This window comes from Pseudonaja textilis, chromosome 6 (genome assembly GCF_049901715.1).
Source record: "Pseudonaja textilis isolate UNSWEBS1 chromosome 6, rPseTex1.2, whole genome shotgun sequence".
Classification (NCBI taxonomy): domain Eukaryota; kingdom Metazoa; phylum Chordata; class Lepidosauria; order Squamata; family Elapidae; genus Pseudonaja; species Pseudonaja textilis.
In genome coordinates, this window is record NC_141995.1 from 62,804,168 (window position 1) to 62,814,798 (window position 10,631).

At 49.5% G+C, this 10,631-nt stretch overlaps 1 protein-coding gene across 1 annotated transcript in view; it reads left to right on the forward strand.

Annotated features, from left to right (window-relative positions):
* ABLIM2 (actin binding LIM protein family member 2) overlaps positions 1–4,846 on the forward strand; it is a 35,528-nt gene extending 30,682 nt beyond the window's left edge. The window contains exons 14-16 of the mRNA XM_087936842.1: positions 1,589–1,596; positions 1,772–1,952; positions 4,245–4,846. Coding sequence (XP_087792968.1) covers positions 1,589–1,596; positions 1,772–1,952; positions 4,245–4,357 — 302 coding nt within the window. The 3' untranslated portion in view covers positions 4,358–4,846. The remainder of the gene's footprint in view (positions 1–1,588; positions 1,597–1,771; positions 1,953–4,244) is intronic.
* The last annotated feature ends 5,785 nt before the right edge of the window (positions 4,847–10,631 follow it).

Genomic DNA, 10,631 nt, shown 5'->3' on the forward strand with positions numbered 1-10,631 from the left:
GAGCGCGAGCTCCTCTGCTGCAGGAAGCAGCTGCCTTCATGAGACGCTCTCTCCCCTTCCGTGTCTTTGCAGGATTCCCGTACTCCAAGTCGGCCTCTCTCCCCGACTACGGAAAGCAAGGGTTGCAGCACGTAGGTAGACGTGAAAGGCCGGGCCGCTTCGGGATGCACCACCGACCGAGTCCCCGCAGCCCTTTTCTCGCACGGCCCATCCGGGGCCCTTGGCTGCCATCGTCGGGGGCCTCTGGCTCTTCCCCCCCCCCAAAGTTTTCAGCAGCATGAGGAGGTTTTGCAAGCACCGCTTTGCTTTGCACCCCCTGCCCATCTCCCAGTTGGGAGTTGGGTGCGGGATCTCCCGGAAGAAGCTTGCCCTCCAGAAGGCCCCTCCCCCAGGTGGCAGCGTTCGGATTGTCCTTGATTTCATTCACCATCACAAAGGATTTTATTTTACGAGCCCCCCTTGAAGTAAGAGCTAAGCAGAGTTTCACTTGCGGATAGTCCTTGAGTTACGCCCCCATGTGGGGCCAGAGTGAATCCAAAGTGGTTCTCATTTTTAAAAAGGCAGCCGGACTGATTTTTTTGAGGGAAAAGAAGACGTTCCGTATCCCAGCGCTCCCTGTGTCTGTCGTGAAGCGAATCCTACCGTTAGTTAGCCGAGGACCTGCCCCCATGCCGGTCCCTCGGGGCTGGGTCCCTAACCGTCTCCAAAGGGGCTTGACCAATAAGCCCTGGGATGCCCGCTGGGCGTGTGAACTTGCCTAGGAATTGACTCCCGCGCAACCCCCCTCACGCCCAGCCTTTCTTCCTCTCCTAGGCTGCAGGGCCCCCGGATGACCAGGAGGCTGCTTGGGGAAAGAGAGGTACTGCCCAGCCCTCCCTGGGGAAGCGGAAATGGGGCTTCTCCTAACCAAATCTCTGCCCCAACCCACAAAGGAGGCTCCCCCGGCCACCTTCAGAACAGGCTTGGATGGCTCGATCCGAACGGCCCTGCTTTGTGGGTCGGTCCAGGCTGGCCTCTGGCTCCGGATTAGCCCCCTCTGGCCAAACGGGCTGCCCCGCTCCCAGCCACCCCCGTCCCTCTGGCTCTGAAAAATGCTCTTCCCCCTCCCCTTCCCTGGCGCCTGTGCTGCGGTGCCACCCTGGGGCCCCTTTCCCCGTCTCGCCCCGCCTGCCCTCTCGTAGTGTCCAGCCTTCCCCACCAAGGTTTCTTAGCCCTGGACACCTTGGGACCAGAAGGCAGCTGGCGTCCCTTGGCCTGGCTAATCTGGCCCGTCCCCGGAGGTCCTTGTGCACCTGCCCAGCCTGCCCGCTGCGGTGGGTCCTTGGCCTCCCTGCCCAGTGCAGGACCAGCCGTTGCTCTGTCCCTCCAGGGGCTGCGGCAGCCGTCCTGCCCCCAGGCAAACAAGGAGAGAGACACACACCGCCCCCTTTCCCCTTGTTGATGCCCCCCGAAGTGCCATGTCCCCGTGGGCTCCCTCTGTGCAATGGCGGTAAAGCTGGCAAGGCGTCCGTGCTGCCCCCGCCCCCCCCGAGGAAAACCTCTCCTAATGGAATCTGCCTGAGTTGTTTTCTTTCTTTCTCTTTTGCAGAATACAAGGTAAGGGAAGCTATTTCAGGGCATCAAGGCATGTTGAAATCCAGGCTTCTCGTGCAAAAGTGTCTCGCCTTCCTCCTTTACCCCGTGTAAAAACTGAGCAAGTATGGCCCCCTCCCTCAAAAGGGCCGCAGGGGCCCCGTTTTCCCAGGAGTCGGTCTTTCCCCTTTTCTCTCAGGTCTATCCGTACGAAGCCCTCATCGTCACCAACAGAATTCGAGTAAAGCTACCAAAGGATGTGGACAGAACCAGGCTGGAGGTAAGGAAAGATGATGCGGCTACTCTGCCTTTCCGGTCTCATGCACAGAGGTGGATTCGTAGCTGTGCAGATGCCGATAGGTCAATTCCACAAAACATCCGTAACAAGGCACGTTTATTGGTACATCAGGTATCTTCATAACTCACATTTGTGACGAAGTTCTTCTATAATGACCAATCCTTTGTATATCAGCCTTGCAGGTAAAAGATGGTTATCTCCTAACCCATCTCCTAGCGGTAGAAAAAGCTACTATCAGTTCATGAGTCCAGGCAAGAATGGAGGGAAACCTCCCCCAACCCCTGGAGGGTCAATTTAGTGACCAATCGGGATTAGAGATGTGGCCACGTGACATGAACTACATTTCCCAGGATACCTTTGACTACCTTTACCATGATGCATTCCCTTAAGGGGACAGCTCATAATCCCTAACTAACTATCCAATTCCCATAGACTGGCTGGGACAGCACACTGGCAAATAATTGCAAATATGAAGGAGCACCCCCACTCACAGAAGCTCCAAGATTGGTTTTAGATGGATAGGTTTCGTTTTGGTTTTTTCCCACACTGGAACAACTGTGGAGGGCCAGATTAGAAAAGAGTCTTTTGTGTGATTTGAGAGCCTGCATATGATCTAAAATCCTGGAAAAAGGATAACCACACATTTTGATGGCCTCTCCTGTTTAGTCGTTTGAAACTTGCTAAAAAAGAAATTACGGCTGGAGAACTTTTTTACTAGGACTTCAAGGCTCTATGCTTGTAAATGTTAATAGAGGTTTAATTTCATATGCTGCGCAGTTACGGATGCTAGTAGCCTTGAGCTCTGCACCTGTTGAGGTTCAGTATTGCCTGTCAACAATTCGTTAATTTGAGGAACTGTGAAAACTGACTAAATGATTAAAATTCCAATGAACCTCAAACTCCATATTTTATAAATGTCTCCCTCCCTCCCTCCCTCCCTCCCTCGTTTCTTTCTCTCTCCTCTCTCTCTCTCTCTCTCTCTCACACACACACACACACACACGTAGACTAAGAAAGCAGAATGAAGCGCTCAACTTGCAACAGATGAATGAGATTTATCTGCAAGCTTAACAAAAAAAAGATGTAGGGATTGTAGCGATATTAAATTCTATAAGGGACTTAGCCATGCCTATTTTTTAATTTATTTGTTGCAAAATGAAAAAAGAGAAATAGAAAAAGAAAGCAACAAACCATAGTCCACTTAATAAGCATTCGGTATAACTTTTGAAAGCGCTAAACTTTGACCACAGAAAATATTGCTGATCGGACTTTCTGCTCCATCAAGAGAAGGCGGGCCGTTCTTCTTAGCTCCTCTGCAAACCCGTTGCTTGTAGTAGTGTCCCAATTTCTAGTACCCTGCGCATGGTGGGCTCACTCCTGCGCGCTCCCTGCAGGGGGAAGGGCACGGTGGGGCATCTCCTGCTCCTCCGCCCTAAGAGCGGAGGAGGAGGAGGAGGAGGAGGGAGGTGGTGAATGGCCGAGCGTTTCTAGAAGTTTCTTCCCTCGCAGCACGCAGGGCCAGGCAGCTCCTACAGCTCCCCTGTTGCTGAAGGCCTGGATTGGTTCAGCTCCTGGCTTGAGCCTTCCAGAGGATGAGGATGGGATTGGTGGAACCTATGAGTGAAAATTCCAGCACCTAATACAAGAAACCGCACCCCCCTCTTGAAGCTGTTACTAGAACGGTGTGACACTGTGTTGACGGACATACCTAAAGGGCCCTCGTGGGGTGGGAAACTCTCACGGGGGGGGGTGTTGCTCCAGCTTGTGTTTTTCTCTTAATTCTACAATTCCAGTTACAATAGAGCGAGGGGGTCCTTGCGCGTTAGATGACAATCTCCCCAGGGAAGAATCTTCACTTGACTTGGAAAAATGTCCTTTGAGGGTGCGATGCGCCTGCAGATCAAGTGGAAGGGCGGGAAGCGGGGAGGAAAGGGGGGAAAGGGAGAGATTGCACTACAGCCAGTGAGGGGTGGGCTAAAGTAAGGCGCTGTGTGTGTGTGTGTGTGTGTGTGTGCGTGTGCGTGCGTGCACGCTTTCCAATGGATGCTTCCAGAGGCAGATTCAGATCAGTCCTCCTGTTTGTGAGCCAAGAAGTTTCCCTCCCTCCCTCCCTCCCTTCCACCCACCCCAGAGTGGCCCACTTCTCTCCACAGTTTCCTCCAGAGCTCTTGGGGTGGGGGGAACCTTCCCAGTGCGCCCCCCCTTCCCCGCCCCCGGCCCAAGGAAAGCCTCCTTAACCGGATGTGCCACGGTTGCTCTGTAAAGAAAAGTGGATTGGCCCACAACTTCTGCCCCTCCTGGTCCTGGTTCTGCTCGGGGTGGGGCTCCACCTCCCCCGAGGCCCTGGCCCTGTGCACTGTTCCCTCTCTTCCAGCACCACCTCTCCCCGAGGAGTTCCAGGAGGTCTTCAAAATGAGCCTGGAGCAGTTTGAACGGCTGGCACTTTGGAAACGCAACGAGCTGAAGAAAAAGTCTCTCCTTTTCTAGCCTTCCCAAAACGAAGAGCGACGTGCGTGACAGTCGGCCAGCTCCGTCCGCCCTTCCTCCTACCGCCTGTGTCCACCTGCCGCTGACCTCCTGTCGCTTCACTGTATTTGGGCAGAAGAATAGACCCCACGGGAGGTCCGGGCCCCTCTTGCCCCGCCCCACCCCCGCCAGGTCATGAGAGGGTGTGACCCGTCTCGCTTCCACCTGCTCGCTTTACCCCTTGCTTGTTGCAAAGGCAGAACCAGACCCGGAACCCTCAGATAGGAAAGGAACCGCAGCCCTTCCAGCCAAAGCCAAGGGCTCAGCTACTGTTTGGCCTCTGCGTTTTGGGCCTTGACTACAAAGTCAGAGTGGACGAGAGGGGAGGGGGGACTTCCCCAGGAGCAAAATAAAAGAAAGCCAGTTTGAAAAAGGTCAAAGAAAAGCATGTCAGAAACTCACATTGGCAATGGTTGTGTATGGCACCTTTTTAGAAATAAAATGAGAGCAAACCTGCCCTGTAACGTGTGGAGATCTAATTTTCTCACATGCCAACTGGCATTTCAGACACCAAGTCCTGAATGATGAATAATGGTTATAAAACCTTTTAATTTTTTTATTACAACTAGAGCGTAACCTAAGCGTGTCCAGATTGGCAAAGTACAATTCATTTTAGCTGATGGAACTTTATTTAAAACGTGTGAAATGTTTACATTTGTGGAACGAGATTCTCCTCAATTTCAATTCTAGGGATTATTTAGAAATTCTGTATTTACAAAAAAAATAGTGCATTCTGCTGTGGAAAAAGCCACCTCGCGACTGTGCGATCCTGGCTGTGTCCTATTTTCCTCCACCACTTCACACCCACCTACCTAAAACGTGTAACCTTCCGATGCACCTGTTGGCATCGTCATTAAACGATGCCTTGTTTCTTCATTGACCACTCTCCGGGGCCGCCTTCCCCTCTGGGCAGCAAAAGGAGCCCCCCACTCAGTCCCAAGATTCCCCCCCGCCTCACCCAGTAGCCTCGCGGGAGGGCTGCTTCGGAGCCTCCGTCTCCCCGCAGGAGGAACTTGTGCCTGGCAGGGTCAGGGTGGGGGGTGGAGGGTGAGGGCATTCCTCATTTCCAGGCTCCTTCCAGCTGGGCGACCTTGGGCCACCCTCCCCCCCCCCTCAGCCCAGCCCACCTCACAGGGCTGCGGTTGTGGGGAGCCTCGCAAGAGGGAGGAGGAGCATTGGCTGCGTTTGCCACCCTGAGTTATTTGCCCCAGTAACCAAGAGGTAAAACTGAAGTGCAATGAAAGTGGTTGCCAGGTTGACCTGGCTAATCCGGCTGCTGCGTGGAGGCCAGTTGGGAAGGCTCCTTCCCCTCCTCCTCCTCCTCCTCGTGAGCCTCTGGAGGAGAATTTACTCTGGGCAAGGAAGGGAGAAACTGGGACTGCACCCCCCGCCTCTGCATGGGGCAAACTCCCCCCCTTCGTGGCTGGGCTGCCTTCACCCCCATTTCTCTGCCCCTCCCTTGCCGGGGGAGAGGGTTGTAGGGGCAAAAGCAGCGTCAGGATTGTCTCGGGGGACCAGCAGGGAGGGCAGTCTGTGAAACATCGCCGCCCCCTCAGAGCCCAGAGGTGGCCGCAGGAAGGTAGCCAGAGCTCCAGCCCTGCCAGGGGAGACGTTGTGCCGCATTCTCTGTTGTTGCAGGAAATTACGAGACTCAGACCTTGGAATCCAGAAATAAGTTGGTTTTATTTGCACAAACAGGTTCAGAGTATTTTAGTGAGAGTCACTTCTGAACAACTTTTTTTTTTTGAAAATTTTATTGATTTTAAAAAGAAACATAAACAAACAAAACATAAAACATCTTTTTTGAAAGCAGCCTGATCCCAGGTTACATCTTTTCGTACAGACACAAATTCAAGTTCATGCTCGTTTTTATATTTCATTCCATATCTTATTACTATTCTACATTTTCTATATAGCTTCTCCCCTCTTTTAACTTTCTTAATTTTATTTCATTTATTTCATCTCAGTTCAAATCATTGTACTTGTATTCTTTGTCCTGTTTCAACTGTCTATTATCTTTTCTCATTAAACAAAATTTCTCCTGTAATCACTGATTGGAGTATGACGCCTTTATATCTTTCCCCTAAAATTATAACACTTAATATAATACATAACTTCCGTTCGGATTCTGCTTGGTACATTCTAAAACTACACACTGTATTTTAAAAAGATAAAAAAATTATAAATATATAATATAATTAAAACAACAATCCATACCAATTCAATTCTATCATTAATATTAATATTCATTTAAATCTTAACATTTTACACATTACTTTTCAAATAAATATCATACTTCTATGGGAACACTTATAAACTTCCACTTCACTTATATTTTATAAAACATTGAGTAATTAAAAAGTTCCCATTCCTTCCTAATTCAATTCTCTCATTTATTTTATTTATTTTGTTCACAAAAGTTTAACTAAATTACACTGACTATTTTATCCCACTTTTTAATCATATGTTGTTTCCAATTTTCTAACATTATTTCTATTACAAATATAACAATACAATCTTATGTACCTTTACAGAATCCCTTTTTCAGTTAAATTTTCACCCATTATCTCTGAATAAGTCCTGTTTCTTTACATCTTGCTCCAAACCTTTGTAACTTCCTTTCCTTCTTCCCTTTCTTCTCTCTCCCCTTTTTACCTCCCTGTCTCTCCACCTTCATTTCCCTCTTCTGCATTCCCCTTTTCTGTTGCTTTCCAACATTATATCCACTTTTCACATTATTTTTCCCTTTTTTGGCTGTTTTTTTAAGTCTTAACTTCTCCATTCTCTTTCCCCACTTTTCCCCCTTTCTTCCCCAGACAGAGTTACTTGTTCATTAAAGATGGCTTCTTCTTTGTCCCAATCTTCTTGTTGTGCAGTCTTTTCTTGTTGTTTCTTGTAGACGCAGATCGCCATTTCTAAGAATTGAAAAACAGAGCCAAAGGAGCCCTTCCCTTCTTGTGTCTCTTCTTTATATTTTTTAAATTCCATTTTCAGTTCATCCAGAAGTGATGCCATTGTAGAATTTTTTAAACAACCACCCAATTGTTTTTAGTCATCCAAATATAATTTCCAGAAATCCCAAAGTCACCAAGCAATCCAAATACACACAAGCTGTTTCTTTTTACACTTCCTTCTTTTTTCACTTTCTCTTCCTGGGGTTACTATTTAGTTACAAAGTTCCACTTAAAATGTATCTTTTTAGAAGTCTTATTGAGATTTAACTTTAGATTCTTTTGAATTCCAGGCAGTCTCCTCCTTCCAAATCCTGCCCTTATTCTTTTCCTCTCCCTTCCCACTTATAGCAAAAAAAGGACTTTTAATGTCCAGAAATCTTTATTGTCCCTTTGGCATTTAATTATATTTTCAGCTTAATTACCTATTGGTGCCAAAGCGGATTTTTCCAATTTCTTATTCAGCTCTCTTCGTTGTCAATGTGAGGAAGGAGAGTGAAGAAAAAAAGCTTTCCCTTTTCACTTTCTTTCGCTGCTTCTGACTCTTCTTTGGGAGCGGTGTTATCTTTTATAAAATTTAAATTCCAGGGTACCTTAGTTGTTGCTTTTTATCCCGGTCAGCCAAAACTTTCACTTCTTATCTTCCTCCTGCACTTTCTTTTCTGGTTGAGTGCTTCTTTGAGGCGGCCATTTCTGACCGCTGCTCCTACCGCCTTCAGGAAAGGGAGTTTGACCAGCTGAGGAGGAGAGATGCGGCTCTCCTCGACCCTGCTGGCGATCTCCCCCCTCTTCACCACCTCTACGGGGTGGCTTAGCCCCTAAGCCAGCTGGCTCAGGGTGCTCCAGTGGCGAGCCCAGGCAGAAACCACACACGATCGTATTCCTGCCTGCCGCCGAAGCCCTGCAAACCGGAAGTCACTTCTGAACAACTTTCCTATTGAACAGCACATGCCTATATACTTCTTCAGAAGGGGCAAAACACAGAAATATAACTTGGTTACTTGAAACACAGCTTTCCCGCTCTCCTGTTGCTAGGCTAGGCTGGCTGGATGTCACAAACCTATCTTGCTAAACTCCCTAGCTTGTGGTTTTGTTACAAGCGAGACAAGGTATCTTGGCAAATATGACTTTTGTGACCGAAAGATGATCCTTGTGGCTTGGCATTTCACACTTCCTTGTTCTTTCTCTTGCTGATGCCACATATTTCACTATCTATAAAACTTGCATCATTATTTCTCTAAAATTAATATATTTTTATGTCCTGCCTTACTGTGACGGTGAAGACGGAGCCCGGCTGGATCCTTGGAAGGATGGACGGTAGCTGGGTCTCAGGGACCGAGAACCAGGGGCCCTCAAACTCCTCGCCTGCCTGCCTCTCAGGGAGGACTCAGACCCAGCTGGGAGGGCTGAATCAACATTGCCCGGATGCTCAGAAGGGCCTTCGTGAAATCAGAGGAGGTTAAAATCCAGAGAGCGGGTGGCCTGAAAGGCACCGAACGGAGGAGGCTCAGGGCACCTGATTGGAAAACAACCGTTGGAAGATGGAGATTCCATGTTTGTCGCAAAGGAACAAGTCCGCTTGGTGAACTGGGTCCCTCTGTGGTATGGAGCTGGGGGGTCTCATCTGGGGGGGGCTGGAAGCGGCCCACCTGACTCTGTGCAGATCCAGAGGGAGATGGGAACCCAGCGCCCCCTCCCCAGCCTTTCCTCCCAGGGGGTTTCGCGGGAGGGGGAAATGCTTGCCAAGAAGGTTCTGCTGTGGAGGTAAAACATGCTCAAGGCCAGCAAATGCGGGGTTTTATTTTTGCTTTCGAAACCTCTTTTTTTCATCAAGCAGGTGTGATTCTTGTCACTTTGGGAGAGGTTGCTCTAGAGGGAGCATGAAAGCCCAGAGAGGGGTGGCTGTGTGAAGGGAAGGCCTGGAGGTGCAGCTGCCCAAATGCGGATGAACTCTCAGAAGTTGAGGGAGTGAACCTCCTGGCCCTTCCCCCAAGAGAAAACGTCTTAGGAGGCCAATATACTGTAGGAGTGAAAAAGAGCGCAAGGACATCGGAGAGAAAGTGGAAATGAGGCCATCCTGGATGGGGGGCCAATCCTGCGCTGGAGGGGGGCTCCGGTATTCACCCCCATTTAAATCCTGAGCCTCCAGCCAGGTCGTTCGGAGCTTGAAGATGATTTATTAGGAGCGAACATGCCAGGGCTTCCTGGGTGTAGCCGACTCCGAGACGCGTAATTCATTGTCACCCTTGACCCTGGTTTTCCCCCACCCCCCTGGGTGTATCGTAATTCATATTCTCCAATGGGACACCTCCATATCCCAGAGTCAATCCCATATCAATCAGTGTGCTGTCCCAGCCAGTCTATGGGACTTGGATAGTTACTTGGGGATTATGAGCTGTCCCCTTAAGGGAATGCATCATGGTAAATGTAATTAAAGGTATCCTGGGAAATGTAGTCCATGTCACGTGGCCCCGTGATCTGTCATCCTGACCCTCGGGGTTGGGGTAGGTTTTCCTCACTCTTGGCTGAACTCCTGGACTCGTGGTAACTCTTCTGCTTCTATGGCTACAACATGCGGGGAAAAGATAAATCATCTTTTTACCTACAAGACAGATCTACAAAGGATTGGTCATTAAAGAAGAACTTCGTCACAAATGTGAGTTATGAGGGTACCTGATGACCCAATAGAAGTGCTTTGTTATGGATGTTTTGTGGAGTTATCTACCTGCATCTGTACAGGATACAGAAGAGTAAAAAGATGATTTATATCAGGCTCTCCAGTTAGAATTTTGCATGGCAGAAACTTCCGTTCCTAGAAATTATCCATGGAAGCATTGAAGGAATGCGCTGCTTCCCCTCCCGCCGCACTTTCTGCTGGCAACTCTTAAAAGGCCAGAGAAATATTGGATGAGTGGACCAGCCTTTTACCATAATCAACAAGGTTCCTTTCCCACCTGAGATTCTTCCAAGCTGAAACGCCGGAGACACTGAAGGCCTTTGTGGAGACCCAGCATCAGCGCCAAATGCTTCAGAGCCTCCGTTCCGTCCTCCAGCCTTCCCTCACCCCAACGCCTGGCAGGGTTCCCTGGGGTCTTGGCTGGCCCACACGGGGGCACGTTCGGCCTGGGGCCCTCGTGTTGAGTTGCATTGTCAGAGTCTGGCATTTAGGAATCCCTGCATCTCCCCCCCCCCCGTCCTTTCTGAAGGGTGCAAAGCCGCGGCCTCTTCCCTTTCTCCTGGTGGCCGACCTTCCCCCCTGCCTGCTGGGGCTGTTCGGAGCAGAG